This window comes from Lepisosteus oculatus, chromosome 4 (genome assembly GCF_040954835.1).
Source record: "Lepisosteus oculatus isolate fLepOcu1 chromosome 4, fLepOcu1.hap2, whole genome shotgun sequence".
Classification (NCBI taxonomy): Eukaryota; Metazoa; Chordata; class Actinopteri; order Semionotiformes; family Lepisosteidae; genus Lepisosteus; species Lepisosteus oculatus.
In genome coordinates this window covers 38,582,585-38,604,868 of record NC_090699.1, presented here as the reverse complement: position 1 = coordinate 38,604,868, position 22,284 = coordinate 38,582,585, and the positions used below count along the sequence as shown (strand labels likewise).

The 22,284-nt window shown below is 38.5% G+C and overlaps 2 protein-coding genes across 5 annotated transcripts in view; both read left to right on the top strand.

The window, feature by feature from the left end:
• The window catches only part of entpd1 (ectonucleoside triphosphate diphosphohydrolase 1), a 58,359-nt gene extending 51,500 nt beyond the window's left edge, over positions 1 to 6,859 (top strand). For all 4 annotated transcript variants that reach the window (XM_015347606.2, XM_015347609.2, XM_015347607.2 and 1 more), the window contains 5 exons: positions 72 to 287; positions 789 to 1,040; positions 1,264 to 1,371; positions 4,067 to 4,204; positions 5,490 to 6,859. In XM_015347606.2, coding sequence (XP_015203092.1) covers positions 72 to 287; positions 789 to 1,040; positions 1,264 to 1,371; positions 4,067 to 4,204; positions 5,490 to 5,699 — 924 coding nt within the window. In that variant the 3' untranslated portion in view covers positions 5,700 to 6,859. The remainder of the gene's footprint in view (positions 1 to 71; positions 288 to 788; positions 1,041 to 1,263; positions 1,372 to 4,066; positions 4,205 to 5,489) is intronic.
• Positions 6,860 to 10,077: 3,218 nt separating this feature from the next.
• cpn1 (carboxypeptidase N, polypeptide 1) lies at positions 10,078 to 21,971 on the top strand. The gene is made up of 9 exons (XM_006630837.3): positions 10,078 to 10,365; positions 13,096 to 13,292; positions 15,308 to 15,463; positions 17,517 to 17,699; positions 17,936 to 18,047; positions 18,136 to 18,275; positions 20,008 to 20,107; positions 20,198 to 20,316; positions 21,486 to 21,971. Exons 1-9 carry the CDS (start codon positions 10,137 to 10,139, stop codon positions 21,603 to 21,605), a joined length of 1,356 nt encoding a protein of 451 aa, XP_006630900.1. The 5' UTR covers positions 10,078 to 10,136; the 3' UTR covers positions 21,606 to 21,971.
• Positions 21,972 to 22,284: the final 313 nt, after the last annotated feature.

Here is a 22,284-nt window from a genome sequence, read left to right as displayed (position 1 = left end):
ACTGACCAAACGATAATGCCTTCCTACACTCATGGGATGGATTGATTGAACTTGCTGGTCTGTCTCCTCAGGCGTGGCAGTTCTTCCAGACTCCAAGTACTATGGGAGCTCTGGATCTTGGTGGGGCCTCCACTCAGATCACCTTTGTTCCCCACGAGGAAGTTGTGTCCAAAGACAATGCCTTAGACTTTCGCCTGTATGGAAATGATTACAAGGTGTATACGCACAGCTTTCTCTGCTATGGCAAGGATCAGGCCCTCAAGGTCGTACTGGCTGAACAGCTGCAGGTGAGCTTAACTCAGAGTACAGCTTCTCGTGAAGCAGGTCTATGGATGATACAATTATTTATAGTGATGCATCTCTTCAGTTAAATGTCTATAGAAAAACCTCCAGAGATCATTGTGCATTGATACAAGCATTTATTTTATGTTGCCCTGAAGTACAATTTGTAGCTTGTAATAAATTCCGATTGTCCTGTACTTCTCTTTGGTTCATTATATGAAATGTGTTTTGTTCTTTGTGTTCAGAAGAAATAAAGGATAATAGCCCAAATATTTTGTTAGTTTCACTGGAGCAATACTAGTTCTCTCAACAGCCAAAATGACAGTGTACATTAATTGCTGATAAATGTTACTCCTTCATTGGGAGATGGTATGACACAGGGAAACAACAATCATTTTGTTCTGAAGTTATATGACGATTATATGAGCTGGTCAAATGTGGTGCAGCCTTCTAACAAATATTTTTTAAATGGTTTGATTTCTCCAATTATTCTGCTCTAATCTCAGGAGAATGATGAGGACGTCCTGGTAAACCCCTGCTTCAACAAAGGATACACCAAAAACATGTCTTTGAGCAGTATCTACAGCAGCCCCTGCGTCTCAACAAGGAGAAACAGCTCTTATTTCTTTCATCGTGGAACAGGAAATACTACACAATGCCGGGAGAGCATCAGGAAGATCTTCAATTTCACAGGATGTCCGTGGCCAAGATGCTCTTTCAATGGTATCTACCAGCCTCAGCTGCAAGGAAGTTTTGGGGTGAGTAGTTTACTGAATTCTCAGGAGTGGGAATGTGTTTTTGTAGCACTATTGCTACTATCACAACGACACATAATATATCATCATAACACACCTGCCCACTGGTGACCAACAGAAGATGTCTTGTATATGAATAATTGGAAATTCTGAATATTTGATTGTCTTGGTCATATATTTCAAATGTCGTTTGCTGCAAAACTCCTTATCACTTTCATGTCAACAGGCCTTTTCTGCATTTTATTTTGTGATGAACTTCTTAAACCTGACCACTACTACACTGGAGGTAGCCAAAGAGAAACTAGCAGCGTACTGTTCCTTATCCTGGAAAGATGTAAGTGTTAAAATTCTGCTGATTGCATTAAAAGTGATAAGAGATCTTTTGAAAAGGCTTTTTTCTATGCAGATAAAGGGCTTTAGTCATTCATGAAATCCAAAACCATCTTTTATGTAGTTATACCTTAGATTTTAGAGACTACAGTGCCTTGCGAAAGTATTCGGCCCCCTTGAACTTTTCAACCTTTTGCCACATTTCAGGCTTCAAACATAAAGATATAAATTTTTTATTTTATGTGAAGAATCACCAACTAGTGGGACACAATTGTGAAGTGGAACGAAATCTATTGGATTTTTGAAACTTTTTTAACTAATAAAAAAATGAAAAGTGGGGCGTGCAAAATTATTCGGCCCCCTTGCGTTAATACTTTGTAGAGCCACCTTTTGCTGCGATTACAGCTGCAAGTCGCTTGGGGTATGTCTCTATCAGTTTTGCACATAGAGAGACTGAAATTCTTGCCCATTCTTCCTTGCAAAACAGCTCGAGCTCAGTGAGGTTGGATGGAGAGCGTTTGTGAACAGCAGTTTTCAGCTCTTTCCACAGATTCTCGATTGGATTCAGGTCTGGACTTTGACTTGGCCATTCAAACACCTGGATACGTTTATTTGTGAACCATTCCTTTGTAGATTTTGCTGTATGTTTGGGATCATTGTCTTGTTGGAAGATAAATCTCCGTCCCAGTTTCAGGTCTTTTGCAGACTCCAACAGGTTTTCATCCAGAATGGTCCTGTATTTGGCTGCATCCATCTTCCCCTCAATTTTAACCATCTTCCCTGTCCCTGCTGAAGAAAAGCAGGCCCAAACCATGATGCTGCCACCACCATGTTTGACAGTGGGGATGGTGTGTTGAGGGTGATGAGCTGTGTTGCTTTTACGCCAAACATATTGTTTTGCATTGTGGCCAAAAAGTTCGATTTTGGTTTCATCTGACCAGAGCACCTTCTTCCACATGTTTGGGGTGTCTCCCAGGTGGCTTGTGGCAAACTTTAGACGAGACTTTTTATGGATATCTTTGAGAAATGGCTTTCTTCTTGCCACTCTTCCATAAAGGCCAGATTTGTGCAGTGTAAGACTGATTGTTGTCCTATGGACAGACTCTCCCACCTCAGCTGTAGTTCTCTGCAGTTCATCCAGAGTGATCATGGGCCTCTTGGCTGCATCTCTGATCAGTCTTCTCCTTGTCTGAGCTGAAAGTTTAGAGGGACGGCCAGGTCTTGGTAGATTTGCAGTGGTCTGATACTCCTTCCATTTCAAGATGATCGCTTGCACAGTGCTCCTTGGGATGTTTGAAGCTTGGGAAATCTTTTTGTATCCAAATCCAGCTTTAAACTTCTCCACAACAGTATTACGGACCTGCCTGGTGTGTTCCTTGGTCTTCATGATGCTCTCTGCGCTTTCAACAGAACCTTGAGACTATCACAGAGCAGGTGCATTTATACAGAGACTTGATTACACACAGGTGGATTCTATTTATCACCATCAGTCATTTAGGACAACATTGGATCATTCAGAGATCCTCGCTGAACTTCTGGAGTGAGTTTGCTGCACTGAAAGTAAAGGGGCCGAATAATTTTGCACGCCCCACTTTTCATTTTTTTATTAGTTAAAAAAGTTTCCAAAATCCAATAGATTTCGTTCCACTTCACAATTGTGTCCCACTTGTTGGTGATTCTTCACATAAAATAAAAAATTTATATCTTTATGTTTGAAGCCTGAAATGTGGCAAAAGGTTGAAAAGTTCAAGGGGGCCGAATACTTTCGCAAGGCACTGTATACTGTAAAAAGAAAAAGAAACATAAGTTAATGTAGGTTTACCGTATCCAAAGATGTTTTTGTAGAGTTGTGCCACTATATTCATCTTGTACAAGTTCTGTCCTTTTCACAAGAGTTAAGTGTCCTAATATGCACAAAAAAAATCAGACCTGGGATAATTTCTACCTTGTCCCGTTTGACAACAGCCTTTGACAACTTCAATAATTCAGTCATCATTTCTGGTTTTAATCTGGAAGTGCCAAATGGTAATCATTTTAGAAGTGCAATTCCTTATGCTCAAGCAAGGACATCCAGACCAGCGCTACTAAAGTGACACTCCTGATGCCTGGGAGTCCTAGCCATAGCTAATAATGAAGTCTACTAGGGAGCTCAATTGATGTTGGCATTACTGAACGAGCCACATGAGCGCCTTTCGAAATTGGAAAACCTTTTAATTTTTTCTGCCAAATGGATTTTGGACAGAAAAATAATTAACTGGAAGCCTTGCCATTTTATATACCATACTGTATAAGAATTTACCTTTTATTTTCTACATTCTAAATTGGGTATTCCCTACCTGAATGTGGAACTAATAGCTGAAAACATTTTCCTTTGTCAGTAGCTCCTTAAGCTCCTTAACAGACCTACATTTTTCCCTTTTACTGTTAACCCTGCATCTGATTTTGAATCTGTTGAAACTGGTAATGTTTGGTGCGTTGCAAAGATGTACATAACATACACACGTCCGCATGCTTCTCACTTTATTCCACTTCTTTCTCAATATGAAAACTGTAGAGGTGCTAGATTTGAAGCAGTTAAGCATATTGAATACTTACACATAAACCTACTCAACGTAACTGGTTCTCTTATCTCCTTAGCTAGCATAGCCTAACTTTCTATTTGATCTGCAGAATGTAGAGTAATTCTCTGTTTTCCTCAGGTAAAACAGAACTACCCAAAGATTAAAGATAAATACCTTGAAGAATACTGCTTCTCAGGGACCTACATTTTAACACTGCTTGAAGAGGGCTACAATTTTACCTCAGAGAACTGGAACAACATTGAGTTCATCAAAAAGGTAAAGTAATTCCAGGCTGACTTGGCTCTGTTCTTAAATATAAAGTTTTGCAATTAACCTGTTTTATGTAACTTATTTCCAAAACAAATATCTGAAATTTCCAGTGAGTGAGTTACAAGTGCCTCATGATATGCTTCAAGGTAAATGACACACAAAGAGGCACAACAGAGAGATTATACAGATTCAGGAGGCTTGCTCATGGGCTGACTAAGGCTGAGTCTCAACTTCTTGAATACTATAGGGCTTTTCACATGTGAGGGGACAGTGGGAAGCAGTTTCACTCTTAAAGAATAACATCCCTGTACACTTACTGAGAGGGATGATGGACAATATCTTATTAGCAAACAGCTTAAACAATTAAAGGAGTAAAAGACCTGATGCAATTTTTAGAATGAGGCTTTGCTAACACCACATTCAGCCCTTACTCTCTTTTCCAGCTGCTCATATACAGTACAGTACCTCTATTGACTTCACATACAAACCCCAACCTCACTTCTGTTCTCGGTCAATTCCTGCAGTTCTTCACGATTACTGCTGACCACATTTGAGCCCTATGCTTTGCTCCAGCTCAACTTTTAATTAGTCAAAATTATTGAATCTTTAATTCAAGCAATGGATTAATTTTATTAATTTTATACTGAAAGTCCTATTCTGAACATCCATTGAACAGCTCTGAACTTTCAAGGCAAGTCGTGGCACCTCTTAGCTTCACAAAGCTTGTGTTCTCTTTATGACTAGCTAGCCATGAGTAATTGAAGTTTATATAAGAGGATTTTTTGGGAATGTCAGGAAAAACTGCTGTAGGCTATGGGCCTGTATCGTGGTTTACCATGTTGTACGATCCAGGCAGCACAAAACCAACAGATTTGATGCAATTCTACTCAGTCTCACCTAACAAGGTACTGCAGTACAGATCCTGTTAAACCTTGCCCATTATTTTTTTTTAGCAGTGCTCACCTAGCTTGTCTTTTAAAAATAAAGCCCATCAATCAAATTGAGTGATAACAACGTGAGTATTTTTTTAGATGGATAAGTCTTGTATTACATCTTGTATTCATCTTTCAAAGGGCCCTACAGGTAGTACAGAGGCCATTATTTATTGACCAAGTTTGTTTAATCTTTGTCAATGAGGTGTGGTAAGCTTAACGATCGGTGCGTGTGCCAAAATGTTTTGTAGAGGAAAGACTAATAAAAGATAATGCATACTGTTAATGAAAATTTGAGAAAAGAACGGGATTAGCTTTTTTTTTTTCTCTAAAGTTTGTCCCTGTGTGTTCTTGTGCAGATAGGGGACAGTGATGCAGGCTGGACTCTTGGCTACATGTTGAACCTCACCAACCTGATCCCTGCTGAATCGCCTGCTGTTCCTCCACTCCCTCATGCTGGATATGTCGCCATGATGGTCCTCTTCTCCTTACTGCTCGTGGTGCTCTTTGTCATTGGATACAAATGCTTTGGCAGGCCCAGCTGCACTTCTCAGAAATACACCATTTAATGGCATGGCAACAATGAATCTTACAGAAAGATTTTTTTCTCCTGAAACCACTGAGATGCTCAAGAAACTAGAGGTTTCCTTGCTGTAGTCATTAGAAGGTTTTACATTTCACAGCTCTGGATACAATACCTCAACAGATTCCCTGTCATTTGATGCAAAAGGGTGTTTTTCCACTGAAGATGTCAAGACACGGCAGCCATTTTTTGTCATTTTGAACACGGGCATAAGTGAATCTACCTAATAAACTGGCATTGTGAAACTGTTGGACGTCTCATGTAGCAGGACTTTTTTGCCTCTTCTGGGCAATTTATTGCTTACGACTAATAATGAACCAAAAATTATCTGTGACTATTTGTGATTCCCATAACCCCCTGCATTCTTCTGCACAGAGGTTATTTCTCGAATCATCAAAACAGCATTCATCATTATTCTCAGGAGAATGTAGCAGTTGATTAAATAACCAAGGGCATTATGCATTTATGCATTTTAATCAATGAAGAGAGAGTGCACCAAACTGTATATTCAGCCATGATGTAATTTGTTTAGAAATGTATTTTCTTCTGTTTCACCGCATATGTATAAATATATTACCTATATTTTCAATCCCACTGTAGAAGGGAAAAGTAAAGATACAGAAATGTGTAACAAATAATGAACCCGTTGTTGAGGTTCATTACTGACAGAGCACTGCTAATTGATTGTGGCACCAGGTAATCGAGGGAAGTAGAAATAAGTGATTGGAAACTTTGAGAAGTGAAGAGGAACAAAAAGGGACATCTGAAGATGGCAAGCGATTAACATCATATAACATGAGCAAATGTGACAGTGTCCTGACAGTCATTTTGTAGCTTTGAAAACTATGCCTGCCTCTATTGTCTCAAAACAATTTGCTGTACAACAATGATGTTAATCAGCCTTGTACAAAGGCTGTGTTTTTTCTTTGTCTTAAACCACTGAATTTTTTTTTTTCCTACATCGATGTGGAATTTTACCATTTTTTCAACCTGTGATAATTAAAAATGTACCTCTTGTTTGAGAAAAATGTGGTTGGCTTGAATGTTTATGCAAGGCAATTGTAAATAATTGCCCTATTAATTTGTTTACATTGATATCTCTTCATTTGTATTATAAAATATTAAAAATGATTAAATTTAATCATATTGCAGAGCCATCATTGGCATGTTACACTGATACACTGGTCTCAGGAACAGCTGTATTTACATGTTGTTCCCATCTGTATAATCTGTGGTTCTTTGTGTACCGACTTTGCCTGACTGGTCCATTAATTAATTTTCCTAATTGGATGATTTTTTTCTCAGTCGATCTCTGCATTACATCTTTTTGTCCCCACCAATGGTGTTATTAGACCACTGCACTTCTAATTAAATGTGCTCCCAACCTGCTTGATAACTATCTCTCACACTATAGGTCTACTATCAAAAACAGCTCTTAATGTAAATTTATTATGCAAAGGCATGAGAGAAAATTGCACTGATAAACTTGCCTTGTTTTTAAAAATATTTGGTGCGAAGTTAATGCCAGCATATTCAGTCCAATTTTATAAAAGCTAAAATTGAAAAAGGAACTCACCTAGTCTTTATTAAGTGGTCAGTTGAAATTAAAACTGATGTTTTTTAAACTGCTGTATTGGAGCAGGTGGCATAGGGGTTAGCATTGCTACCTCACAGTGCTTGTACCCTGGGTTCAAATCCTGGGCTGCTGTGTGTGTGGAGTTTCCATGTTCTCCCTTTGTTCATTTGGGTTTCTTCCAGATGCTTCAGGTTTCCTCCCACAGTCCAAAGACATACCAGCAGGTGAGTGGCTTCTGCTTCTGGTAAGAGTGTGTGCATGTTTGTATTCATGTGCCCTGTAATGGACTGGCATCCCTCTCCAGGGTTCCTTCCTTGGATTAGCTCTGGGACACCATGACCCTGAAATGTATAAGATGTAATTAAAAGTGATGTGATCCAGTATTGTGGTTGCTGCTGGAAGAGGTGTTAGTGGGGCCAGCAGGGGGCACTCACCCTGCACTCCATGTGGGTCCTAATGCCCCAGTATAGTGACGGGGACACTGTACTGTAAACAGGCGCCGTCCTTCAGATGAGACGTAAAACAGAGGTCCTGACTTTCTGTGGTCATAAAAAATCCCAGGGCACTTCTCGAAAAGAGTAGGGGTGTAATCCCGGTGTCCTGGTCAAATTTCCCATTGGCCCTTACCAATCATGGCCTCCTAATCCCCATTTTTGAATTGGCTTCATTATTCTGCTCTCCTCCCCACTGATAGCTGATGTGTGCTGAGCGTTCTGGCGCACTATGGCTGCTGTCGCATCATCCAGGTGGATGCTGCACATTGGTGGTGGTGGAGGGGAGTCCCCATTACCTGTAAAGAGCTTTGAATGGAGTGTCCAGAAAAGCGCTATATAAGTGTAAGCAATTATTATTATTATTATTATTATTATTATTATTATTATTATTATTGGAACTGGAGCTTTCAATAAAAAATTTCAAATTCCCAGCACAAGGGGGCATCAGTAAGCTATGTCTAGATTAGAACAAGAGCTGTTGCCGGAATGGTAACTCAAACTGTAATGAACCATGATGAACGCTGAATTTTTAGACGTTTCTTGATGCATCATAATGTAAAAAGTGTCTTGTTAGGTTACAAGCCTTTTCACAAAATTTAAACTCTCCAGGTATTAGAAACTTAGCTCTGGATTGAGTGCTAAACACTTTAGTTTGTTTTTATATATTAGAAACATTTTTTTTAATCCTGAAACAACTCTTTAAAAAATGAAACAATTTAAAGTTCCTACCATAAAGTCATACTACCACAGTACTTATAGGGAACTAAACAATTCAAAGATTGTTCATCTTCTAAATTGGACACTTAATTTACTATTTACTAGCACTTTATGGATTAAATAAACGTTTGCCATAAAATATTGCTTACTGTTTGCTGTAGAGAAGAAAAAGAACATAATCAGATGACAAGTCTACCATCTTTATATTGATGATGGACTTCAACTGTTTATTTCCAAGAAAAGAGCAAATCTCTGAAGCAAAATTGGCTAATGTGTTTTCAAACTCATTAGTTAAGCAGGTTCTGCAACAGCTGGCCCTGTGCTAGGCTGCCTCTTCTAAAGGCTATATTTTTCAGCTAATTGGAAAGCAAGAGTTACGTTCTCTTGTCTAATTTGAATGTTTACTATACAGAATTGCCTTCTTTGTCATGGTTTCTTTGTTGCTCCTATATCCATCACTTGAATTCTTGATTTCTTTCTAACCCAGCCTTATCTTGTTTCATTTACTCACAGCATTGCCTGCTACTAGCCATAGTGAATTTTTTACTGATTGAGTAGTCATGATCAGTGAAATCTTCATCCTGTAAAATATGGAAAAGGCCAAACGGTTTCTTGCCTGGCTGTATATGAATGATTGACAGTGCAATTCTGCAAGGTAGATATGACCGATTTAACTTTAAGCCCCAAATTTTGAATTCCGCTTGTTTTCTGGAGCTATTGTACATTATGTAAAATTAAGCCAAACAGCACTGAAATTGTTTTCATTTAAAGCATGATTTCAAACTACGTCAGCTGGATCAGCAGGTACCAAAACTGTAAAGACATGTCTTTTGTTGAGCAGATGACGTTCAGCTGCCCAAGAATTGAACTGACCAACTAGCTACCAGCTAAGAGTAATTGCGAAGTAGATATGCCGCATTACCTTGAATGCTTTATTGCAATCTATGTAATCCAATAATTCTGTATTAAAATTGATGTTCATTCTAATTTATTTTGTAATGCTGCTTATCACTAGAGTGTCATGACAAGTTCAGAAAAACAATGCGGTAATTTCACAATCTTTTGCTGCACTCACAGTTGTCCAGCTGCTGATTGATGCACCCTGGTAAGAAAAAACGCCCTCAACAAATGCCATAGCTAGCCTGTTGTATATGGAACACAGACACACAGAAATCAATTGAACCTCTGGCCATTTCCAAGAAGGGGTTTTGAAATTCTACCTGGAGTTATGTTTACTCGTGAGTTAATGAATGAGCCAGTGTTAAGAGTGGGGGTTGTATGTTCCTCAAGTGTACTAGTTTTCCTGCATGGCAGACAAAAAAAGGAAAGAAGGACGTGTGAAGGACAGAAACCCTCTTACTCCAGCTATTCCTTCAGCCTTGCAGGTACTGGGGTAGCAATTCTAAAATTAATGTTAGTGAGTCTTTAAATGAAAATTACACAACGCTGTACTGACAGCAGGTCTGAGCTAAGGCAACAGGGGGGCTGTCCTTGCTTGCTCTCCTGTTCCCATCGGATCCCAGCTAAGGGAGGAGGGGGTAGGCGGGTGGGTTGTGGGGGGTGGAGACTTGCAGTGCACTGCTGTGTCCCTGGTGGAGCTCAACCCTAAGCAGGACTGGCAAGGAAAGGCGCAAGGATGCTTGAGAAGTTAGGTGGCTTGCTGCTAAGTTGTGTGGTGTACCTGGGGGCCACTGTCTTGGCTGTGGACTTGCAGCATCATGGCTATGAGGACATGGTCAGAGCCCTCTTCAATGTGCACAACGAATGCCCTTACATCACCCGGCTATACAGCATTGGGCGCAGTGTGGAGGGCAGGCACCTCTACGTCCTGGAGTTCAGTGACAACCCTGGGATACATGAACTGTGTAAGTGGGGTTAAGATGAAGCTTTCACTTCAGAGGGAGCTTGAGGGAGTGTAGCCATAAACTGCAGATTGACAAAATCCAAAAATCTATCAAGTTTTTTTTTCTTGTTTCTTGTTCAATATTGTGGTCACCCTTAATGCCCTTAAAAATATCATGTTACCTTCTTTGTTGTCAAGTTGCTATATATTTCTGTGTGTTTTTTTAAATAGTTTTATTACAATGGATTCAGAAAACCAGTAGGCCACCCAGACTGAATTGTGGAATGTATTGTAAGGTCACAATTTGAATTGATTTCTCGTATATCAATTCTTTTGATCTAAGAGGCAGAATTGTGAGTCAACTATTATGGTATTCACTGCAACCTGTTGACAAAGCCTTTAATTATTTATTTTTTTATACAGGTTGTTTATTTCAATGTTGAGTCCAATGATTTGACACAGTATAACACAGTCCATGTGTAACTTCTTTCTTGAAAAGTATGCTTTTATGTTGCATGATGTCAGAGTACTAGTGTATAGTTGATGGTTATATACTTAAAGGTGTTGGAAATGAATGTTGTAAACAACAATTTCAGTGCAAAGTAGGAGCTAGACATATTATTAAAAACTGCATATTACATACAATTACATTTATTGGTATACAATTTAAACAACATGTTCAGAATGTAAAATAAAGATATATTATAATTTTGAGTCACAATTGTGATTTTGTAAAAGAACAGATTTCATTGCAGGATAACTAGTTAGAAGAACTAGTGTTGATTTTTCACAGTAAATGAGGGCTAAATCTGGGTAGGACTATTCTGGTTTGCTTCACTGGTGGGTAGTGTTCTCTCTCAGGAGCAGGACCAGTGATGTGACAGCTTTCAGTTGCAGTTTAAATATTTCGACACAAGTGAATTGGTGTTTTTGCTAAGATAAGGACTTCCTTAAAGAGAATAGGAGGATGTGCATCTGTTCCAGAATTAGGGGAGTGTTGAAAAACAGGAAAACACAATAGGGTTTAAATATTTCAACCATATTAACCCTGCAATTGCCCTGGTGACAAAAGTCATCAGTGTTGAAAATGCTTTTGCTAATTTGATATTTGATGTATACATTTTATTTCTCAATCATACTTTTCTTTCAGACAAGAAAATATTATTTCAAATGTGTACATGTAAACGAATTCCAAAACATGGGTCATTCAAACAGATTTGGACCATAAAGATAACTGGAGCAGCTTGTTTATTTTAATTTTAACATCTAGTAGTATGATTAACTGGACACCTTTATCCCCATTTCTTTATTTTAGTCTCTTACATATGTACTGTTTAAGAATAACTGGGCATTTTTTATTCTGTTAAGATAAGAGATAACATATCATTGTGCCCATGTGAACCACCAAGTAAAGAATTTCAACAAAAGAACACAATACAATGTTTCTTAAAGGAAATCCAGTAAAGGCTTTGTTGTAAAATGAGGTCTTAAAAATACATTGAAATTAGAAACTGTGCAAACTATATCTAGAAGATGATTTGTAAGAGTTGACAAACTAAGGAGGTATGTAACATCTGGCTATCATATACAGTAAATCTGGCCACTCCTGCCTTTGGAAACTGATGTTCTGTATCTCTGATCATGTTAATTATTTCGCATGTGAATCACTATGTACAGTATTATGTTCAATTGTAAACTCAAAATTTCCATACTTTAAATATAAAATTATATTGTTAGTTTTTTACAGTAGAGTTCATATTGTTTATTAGGTGTTAGTTCTGCTTTCCATTCTCTAGTTTTGTATCTTCATGAGTTTCTTTTTCTCAATATCAATCAATAACAATGTGATATCCTCATTAATTTAGCTAAAGATTGAAGTTCTAGTCATACTCAATTACACAATCTCAAATCCTGAAACTAACTTAAAATAAGTAGTATCAAATTAGCCATGTAAATATAACAATGACAATCATGACAATTAATTTTCTTGTATTTACAGCCTTACTTTTCAGTGGAATTCCCTTATTGTATTTTTAAACTTTTATTGTGACTTATTTTAAAAACCAAAGAAGTTCCCTTTATTGCTTCACAATATTTTCTCTAAAAGTCCCTTCAGAAGAAAGAGGCATTGCTAAGGTTACAAAGTGTCGCAGTTACAGTGAACATCAACTAAAAAAAAATGTATCTGGATTGTCAAAAAGCAAATTCCTACAGATAGCACGCAATAAACCCAAATTCTCAAAAGAAGGGCTGCTCAAGTACAGTGGAAGCGGTCTGTTTTCTCAAACACATTTTTTAGAGAATCAGTCTATTTCAAGAAGTATTGCATTGTGTTAAAACACCACATCACTAAAGAAGCTACAACAGATTTAATATAATCCTGGTGAAGATTATTAAAGATATCTTTCTGGTTTCTTCAGCTCAGTAACATCTAGTAATGGTATTCATTACCTAACTCATGTTTCTTATTGACCCTTAAACACATATGTGTAATATCTGTATATACTTCTCTAAAATGTTCAGGACAGAAAGCTGTTATGCTGGCACACAAACACTGCCAGTCAAAAGCTAAATTGACGCAACAGTCATTTGATCATGCATCACCCTTAGAAATGAAAAACATTTACAAAATAAGCCATTCTGTTTAATGGTCATTTTATTTTACCATGGAAATCGTAAGTCAATGGTTCAGTTGTTTCACATTGTTCTTTTAAGGGCAACCTCTAAGACTGTCTGTCTCTTTGTGTTTCAGTGGAGCCTGAGTTCAAGTATGTGGGGAATATGCACGGAAACGAGGTACTCGGTCGGGAGTTGCTTATTCAGCTTTCCCAGTTCCTGTGTGAGGAGTATCGAGCTGGCAACGCAAGGATAATGAGGCTGATCCATGACACACGGATCCACATTTTGCCCTCCATGAACCCAGATGGATATGAGGTGGCAGCTAGCCAGGTACCAAAGTCGAATATTCTCCTTTTTTGACATCCTGGTTTTATATGGGTTCATCAGAAAGGTTGAATAAGTAAACAAAAAATTACCAAATATTCTCCCCCAGATCAGCTCTGTCTTTTGAGTCTGTTATGTTCCACTATTTTCAGATATAGACAACGGAGTGAGGGTACCTCACTAAGTTAATGTGAAGATTAAATGTAAAATAACATGCAGATGTGTATTAAAATATTGGGGAGACCTCGCACACATACAAGAAGCTGGAAAGATAAGATATACAAATTAAAAGGACTGAATGTTTTGTAAATGAAATTACAAATCTGAGATTTCTAATCCTCAATTCACTCAAGTTGCAGGCTCTTATAGAACAGCTTCTCTGATGTCATATACTGTATGCAATAATCTGTGGAAGACGTTCTGAACCCATCATTGGCAGAACATATGATCATTAACCAATGGCAACTGACAGTCACACATAATCTTGTTACTGTGTTAAGAGGGCAGCGCCCTGCTCAACTGTTTCATTGGTTGATAGATGCACCAACCAGAGGCCAAGTGCAACGTAGGCCAGTAGAAATGCAGCCAGTCTGACAAACACTCACACAAAGCTGCTTTGTTACCACATAATGTATGTGTGTCAATGTAAAGCTAAATTATATTTAAGTTTATTAGTTGGCAGCGTGTTTTAAGAGTACCAAAAAGTCTTTTATTCAACATTATGCACACATAATGTTATACACACTTAGTTATACACACATTAAACTGTGTTTCTAAATAATGCTTCGTAATTTGCTATTAACATCCCAATCTATTAGTTGTGCATGTTAGTAAAAACATTCAATGCCTAGTTAATATTTTGGAGGGTGAGATATCTTTGTTTTGGGGTCACTGATTCCGGCAGTCAGAAAGACATGTTCGAACTATAACTGTTTTGCAAACACTATGCATAGACCTTTAAGTGCAAGCAGGAACCCTGCCCTTTTGTCAGTAACAACTACAGAAAAACTGCTGAGCAAGCATGGTCTGTCTTTGGCACTGTGCTGACTGAATACAAGCATACCATTTCAAGCATAAAGTAGGGAGTATTCCATGTTGCCTGAAGTTACAGACACTCTGGAATGCAAATTGTCCCATCATTTTCTGTGTCTCCTAATTACATGCATGTTGTTGTCTGTTTGCCTATCCACAATGCTAGAGGTAGATTATTTTACCATTGTTCCAAGAAAAAAATAATTACACATTATAGAAATCAGCAAGAACACAGAGAATATGTCCTCCAGTAGCTTTATACACATTTTATCTTGATTACGGGCTCAATCATAAGTGCCTCCCCTGTATCTGAAATACCTAAGTGGATTGACTCTGCCAGGATTTCAAACTAGACCTGGAGAGAGAAATTGTTGCAGTTTTCATAGCTTTTGAATAAGCTCCTACAGATTTTAAAAACCAATACACATACATTTACAATGTTATACAACACATATAGCTGCACACAAGTCACACAACAAATTGACTTGCACTTGAGCTGTTCACATGGTTATAAATAAGTCAACTTCACATTGTAAGACACCTTCATTTATGTGTCCAAATCATGAATTTGAAGGTTAGTTACATGTAAAATATAGAAAGAATCATATGTCTCAAAATATAACAAATGCCAAGCACTGCTTGTCTCGTGTTATTGTGTGTTAGTTCAGCACTGACGAGGGCAGTGGAGCTTAGTAGTGAAAATTTCTGTTATACACACATTAAACTGTGTTTCTAAATAATGCCTCGTAATTTGTTACGATGTTGAATGTTATTACAAACTGAGTCTTCAAGTCTGAACATATCGCAAATGCATTTGTGTTTGCATAAAACATCTAAATTGGTGGTAGCTTTGCCATTCATTGGAAAACTACTCAATATGAAAGGGAATTGGGCAAGTGTGTGAGTCATTGACTGGAAGAAAATGAAAAAATCTCATAACAATGTCAGAGTGGTCTTTATTTGAGTCTGTTCCATTGGTGACTGTGCAGGGACCAGAGGACAATGGGTATCTCACAGGCAGGTCCAATTCCAGAGACGTGGATCTAAACCGCAACTTTCCAGACCTGAATGCTCTGATGTACTATTATGAGAAAATCAACGGGAAGAACCATCACCTTCCTCTGCCAGACAACTGGGAAGAACAGGTAAGACACAGATCACAGTGAGAGAAACAATTATTCTACGGAGCTAAAATGTCCATAATATGTTGCATTAGATTAATTTTTTACACTTTTCAAAAGCAGTGATTCTTCTCATACTATTTTATTATGCCATGGGAACGGAACATGTTAGAAAGGCAAGTGCATAGCTTTTTGTTGTCCATAATAAGTAAAAATATTAACACCCCAAAAAATGATTGAAGTTGTTAAACAGCTAAAAGTGGAGTACCTTTTGTTCAAAAGCAGTAATGGTGCTACATTACATACCTCATGAAATCAATAGAAACAAAAAGCCTTGTTCACTGGAGAGGTCAAAAACTGGCAAAAACAGCACTCCCATAAAAAGGATAGGTTGGCTTCAGTCCTATAGTGTCAACTATAATCATAGAAATACAATAACACAAACAACAGCTCTGTCTGCAGGATGACCAGGTGTACAGTACCTAATCATCTGTCTGGAGGCTAAATATAGATGAGTGGGAAAGTGACTGACCATAACAAGGCTGTTGCATAGAGGGAAGTGAGGCCAGAAATGATATTCCAAGAGTGAAGATCAAGACATCAGCTGTCTTCCCATCCCCAGATAGGACACAGCTTGGCTCAAAGATGTCTGTTCATCTCCAATTCTGTTTTGTTTTTATTTTTTGAAGCTAAAATAAAAGATCTGCTGATGAGTTTAGTGTACTTTGTGAATCAGAACATTAAAACCTTTTTTTCTGGTTTTTGAGTGCAAGTGTATTGCTAGCTTTGCTTTTCTGTGGCATTTTTTTTGTTGGGGTGACAGTCTATTTGAGCTGTGCGTTTAATAGCTTTTTTTTCCTCACCGTAATTATACACCCTTCCCCAATACACAACTGCTTCACAAGGCCTTTGCCTGCATGTTGTTTCTTGCCATCTTCATCCACACATTGCAAATAACATCAGTGTTTGTAGTGAATTCTGTACACGCTGTAATACAGAGAGTGGTCTGAGGATTGCGAACACAGACAAACAATTGCAGTGCAACAGCTGCTCTAAGGTACCTGTAAACAGCTCTCTAGAGCAGAGTGACAAGGCGAGTCCTCCACTCCAAGTCCATATTCTGAATCAGCTGACCTCAATTAATAGCTCCCCAGGGATGGATGATGCAAAGGCAATATGGAGGCCTCTCTCGCTCTCTCTCACTGGCAGAAGTGAGAAATGACCTCCTGCCAAGTAGCTGTTCCTTCCTTAAGGAAGCCCCCACACCAAGCATGTTACTTGCCTTTCCTATACAAACCACCCAGCCCTAGGGTATCTGAGGCCCAAATGTCACTCCCTAGGGGTATAACCACTAGAAAGTTAAAAACAGCTCTACAATTAGGTACAAATAAGTCTTCACTGCTAATTGCTGTTAACTGCAAGCATTCAAAGAGTCCTGTCACAGGTCTTATTTGACAGACCACAATGAGGCCAGTACTGTGTCGAACTAGAAACTGGGGGAGGAGTGTGTTTGGGGGGGGGTCGGTTATGTGCTCTAGCGAGCCCATCTGGGTTTGTTTTCTTAGCCATCAAATGCTATCATTCCCGGGGGGATAAAAAACAGTGGCCAGCCTGTACCTCATTCTGAGTTCCATCAGCCGCACTTGGTATACACACTGTACAATGGTTTCTGCTTTCTTTTCTGAAAGAATTATGCTATTCAAAAACAATAGGCTAAGATTTCCCCATTACGCTTTTGTCAGGGCTGCTGCAATATCTCAGTCTTGAAAAACAAGGAGGAGTGGTAGTTTCAAAATCTGCAGTTTTAATCAATTGAACTGCAATTATTGAAAGGCAATCAAAGAATATGAGAGCCAAATTTTTTGAGTAGTTTCCCAGTCTAAACGTGGGGGTGCAGCTTCTGAATTGAGATTTTAAACTTAATTGTTTCTTTCCCTCTAAAGTTTTCATTTGAATCTGTTTTTTTTTATCTTCTACAGTAAAGCACCTAAAACAATACATTTAGATCAAAGGATTTAAAAACCGATTTAAACGTAGTTCTTTAAGGAAAAAATTACATGTCTAAACTATTTTTTAGGTAGAGCCTGAAACCCTAGCTGTGATCCAGTGGATGCAAAATTACAATTTTGTCCTGTCAGCTAACCTGCATGGCGGGGCTGTTGTGGCAAATTACCCCTTCGATAAGTCTCGTGAGCCCAGGGTGCGGGGGTTTCGCAAGACTGCCTATTCTGCCACACCAGATGACAAGATTTTTAAAAAGGTAAAAAAAGGTAGAGATATGCCTTCTCCTTTTGTGTCAGGGATGTATGATCTTAATGATTTCTTTAACTACAATGTTTTAATTTATTGGGGGGGAATCAACAATATTGTACAGCTCCATCTGTATCTAAATTGATAAAGTAATTTAACAGCTCCAGAAAGCAAGACAATATGAATATGATTTTATGGAATCATAACAGACTTTTTCTCCCCACTCTCCTGCCCTGTCACATGCAGTTGGCTAAGACATACTCATACGCCCACGGCTGGATGCACAAAGGCTGGAACTGTGGGGATTTTTTCGACGAGGGCATCACGAATGGAGCACACTGGTACTCTCTCTCTAAAGGTGCCAGAATTGTCTCTTCTCTCTCAATCACCTCATAGCATGGCAGGTGGTTTTCTTTCACGTATCTATATGTTTATGATTTTTATAGGAATGCAAGACTTTAACTACCTCTACACCAATTGCTTTGAAATAACCCTGGAGCTAAGCTGTGACAAGTTCCCTGCTACAGAGGCCCTGCAGCAGGAGTGGCTGGGTAACAGGGAGGCTCTGATCTCCTACTTGGAGCAGGTAGGAACCATCGAAATGGCTGTTTGTGTTGCAGAACCTCACAGTTGGACTTACACAGCTGTCACTTCCTTACCCTTTGATATACAATAAATGTGGCAGGGTTGCTTATTTTAACAAACAGGCAGTCCATCCATACATTTATTATTAATGTATAACCTACTACTCTACAATCCTACACATCACTTTTCCCAACAGAATATCATTGCACGATAAAAATATTGTGTCATCTGGAAAGAAAAGCTGACATGCTGTGATGTATCCTTTATGAAGGTGCTATTTAGGGTGATAAGTAGGCACTGTGCATTACAAATCAGTTTCATTTGGGTACTACTTGGCAACAATGCTCATCTGAAATTACAGATCGAATGAGAGCTCTTACCAGAAAACATATAAGATTTGTGTATCACGTTGCCTTAAATAAATCACGATTCAATCAATCATTAGCTACTCTAGAACAAAAATGGAAAATTAAGCTTCATGCGAACCGTGGATCAAGGAAAGTCTTGCTCAAAACTACCACGTGCACTGGCTTAGCTAAAAACAAAATCACAGAACCTTGAGAGGAGTCTGAAAAACTAGACATGGATTGAATAACAGGTGGCTCATTACATTTCCATGTAAACTCTTATTTAATTTAAAAGGTATATGGTTTAGTAGTATATATTTCTGATGATAATGGCATTTACAGTAATCCCTGTCTTGTGCATGTACAGTATGTGCAGAAAAGTTGCCATCAAGTACTGTATTTGTAATTTGTGGCAGCCTTGAATGCCTCCATTTAATCTGACTCGGGCAGTCCCACATTCAGAGATAATTCTGAGTGTATTAAATGACAGAGGCTCTTCCACAGAAAAGTCTTATGAGATGCAGGATTAGTATGCAGAATGGGGTTTTGCACAATACAGCATAATAAACAAGAGTGGAAAGTGTTACCTCCCAGGTGGCTCAGCCTATAAAGCACAAACACAGGCCGAGTTCTCTGATAATGGGTTTGAGCCTGCATCTTGTCATTCTCTAAGCACAACTGAAGGTTCGGTGCCTCGCATCTTTCCAGTGATGTTTCATTTGGTTGAATTACAAATGGTGTATATAATGTGAATATTTTAATCACAATTTGAATGCTTGGACTGAACATTTTAATGGGTGAAAAAAGGTAAATGTCAGGAAAAGAAAAGTGAAAAACTAAAATGCGTTGATTTCATCAGTATTCATTCCATGTCGATATCTGGTAGAGGCCCCTTGCTTTGATTCTTTTGATGAAAACAGCACTTTTTAGATAAGCTCCGGAGAAAGCACAGAGCTTTCATGGAATTTGTTCATGAGCAGAGGGACATGATGGTGCAGTGGTTAGCATTGCTGCTTTGCAGTGCTGGGGCCCTGGGTTCTGGACCTGGGGTGCTATAAGCATGGAGTTGTATGGTCACCCTATGTTCATGTGAATTTTTGCTGGGTGCTCTGGTTTATTCCCACTGTCCAAACAAATACTGGTAGGTTAGCTCTCTTCTGGGAAAATCAGTCCTGGTTTGAGTGTGTGTGTATGTCTGGGTGCCCTGTGATGGACTGCCTTGCACACGTTGTTTGCTGGGTCAGACTTCGGCTCCCTCGCGACCCTGTATTGGATGAAGTTGTTAGAAATGGATGGCGGCAAAAGAGATGGCATAGAGTTTACAAATGATTCCCTAGCTTTCAAGCAGTGCCGTGCTTCACCTTATCCTCTTTTGACTCTGTCTAGATTCACCATGGCATCAAAGGCATGGTTTACGATGAAAATTACAACGGCATTGGCGACGCAGTGATTTCTGTGTCGGGGATCAATCACGACATCACAAGCGGTGAGTGCCTGAGATTTTGTTCTTATTTGCCATTATCAGTAGACCGTGGGTTTGTTGTCTCGGTTCCAATGCCTCTGTGTTTTCCTGAAGGTGCTGGGGGAGATTATTTCCGTTTGCTGTTACCTGGGACCTACACTGTAACTGCGTCAGTCCCTGGATACCTGCCTTCTTCCAGACTGGTTACGGTGGGTCCTGCAGAAGCTATTGAGGTAAGGGCATTTCAATATAACAACATACCTGTAAGAGCAGTTACAAATGAGAAGAGGCCATTCAGCCCGTCTGCACCATGGGGTATAGTCAACAGATTCCAGGATCTCATCCAGCTGCTTTTTGAAAGAAACCAAGGTCTCAACTTCAACACAATGGCTGGGTAGCTTCATTCAAGGGTGAATACTTAGATTATTTTTCTCATTTTAGGCTTTTACCATTCTATTCATCCAAACGCATGCATATGTCCATGAAAGTTGATACTGTGACAGAGGAGCATACAGTGTTATTTACACATTGTCTTGGATTTGATGCTCCTGTAAAATGCTGTAATTACATCTAAATTAATAATAATAAACTTTATTTTATAAAGCACCTTTAAAGGTGGCTTCTCAAAGCGCTTTACAGGATGACAATAACAATAAATAAGAAGACTACAACAATAAATAAGAAGATTGATTGATTATTGCTTGAAACAGACTAGATGAAGTAATACACTAGCTCTGTTTAAATAATGTTCATGTTTCTGCCCTAAATTGCTTGCAAATCCTAATAGATCTTTTTTTGCCTTGCTAACCAAAGTATTGCAGGTTAAAATAGCTCATATACATTGTAAATGTGAGGTAAGCAATACATCTGAGAAGAGATTTAGTATGCCTGGCCAAGCCATAGTAACTTGCTTTCTTTTAGTTTCTCTTTAGAATCACTGCAAGCATTGTCTGGCCAAAATTAAATAGAATTGGGTTTATCATTGGTATTATTAGGTTACACAATACAGGTGATTAGGTTAAAATTAAGGTCAGGATTTGAATTACAACTGAGATTGGAATGAACCCCAATTAGAATTCAATAAAAATAATAAAAATAAACAGTTACTTTAATTTCTTGTTACGAAGAGGTTACTAGGAACACATGATTGCATTCAGTTTTAAATGCTGAAATGTTGGTTACAGTATTGACATTATGTACATCCAGAGAAGAAGTATTTTTTACATGTAACAAATAAAATGTGTCTAACTGCCTTTTAAGTGTAGGGGAAGAAGTGCAAACATTTGCTTACATCTACATCATGCTATAATTGATGTGATTGCGTAATGGAAGAGGTAAGTTGTCCGTGACTGTCCTGCTCAAGATTGGAAAAACAGTGTCTGTTGTATTTACTTGTTTCCAGTTACACTTCTATCTAAAATTGGCCCCTAAGGACACCACTGACGTGAATCTCAACAGAAATATTCACAACATAAAGGATCCCCTGTCAAAGGTCCCACCAAGAAATCTTGGGCCAAGATGAAGGATATTCTACTGCCTGTGGTGCCGCCTGTGACAGGGAGAGCAAACAGGGATGATCTCCCTCCTTACAAACAAACCTTTCTTCTCTGTTCAACAAAATCTTTTCTTTTACCCTACTTTTTTTATATATATAAGAAAAGCGGTTTTCTCAGAGAATTACCTATTTTGTTAAACATCATATTTATATACTGAGTTTCAGAAAGTGTTTTGGACATAGTTTTGTGCTCCAGGTAAACCAGCTTCAAATATGTAAATAATGTCTCCATGACAACCTTTTTGCAAGTGTTCCAAAATATTGATCCTGCTAAACCATATACTTCTGAACACCCCCCCCCCCCCACATCAAAATACATATTTACCACAAGAATGTGCTTACTGTCTTTTGTGTATTATACTTAAACTTGATCATACATTGATAAATCAGTGTACTGTCCTACATTGATGATAAATGCATACATACATGTCAGAAGTCAAACATGAAAGAAAAACAATGGGAATTCAAAGTCCTTAATATACAGGTATCTTCTAATAATCTATGAAAAGGTGTAGCTTTCAAATACACTCCAGCTCCACGGCAGTAACGGATGGTGAAATGAACAAGGACTGTTAAAAACTGGTAAGGGTAAGATAAATGGTTAAGTCAGTAAACATAAACAATTTTGAATCAAATGATGAACAAC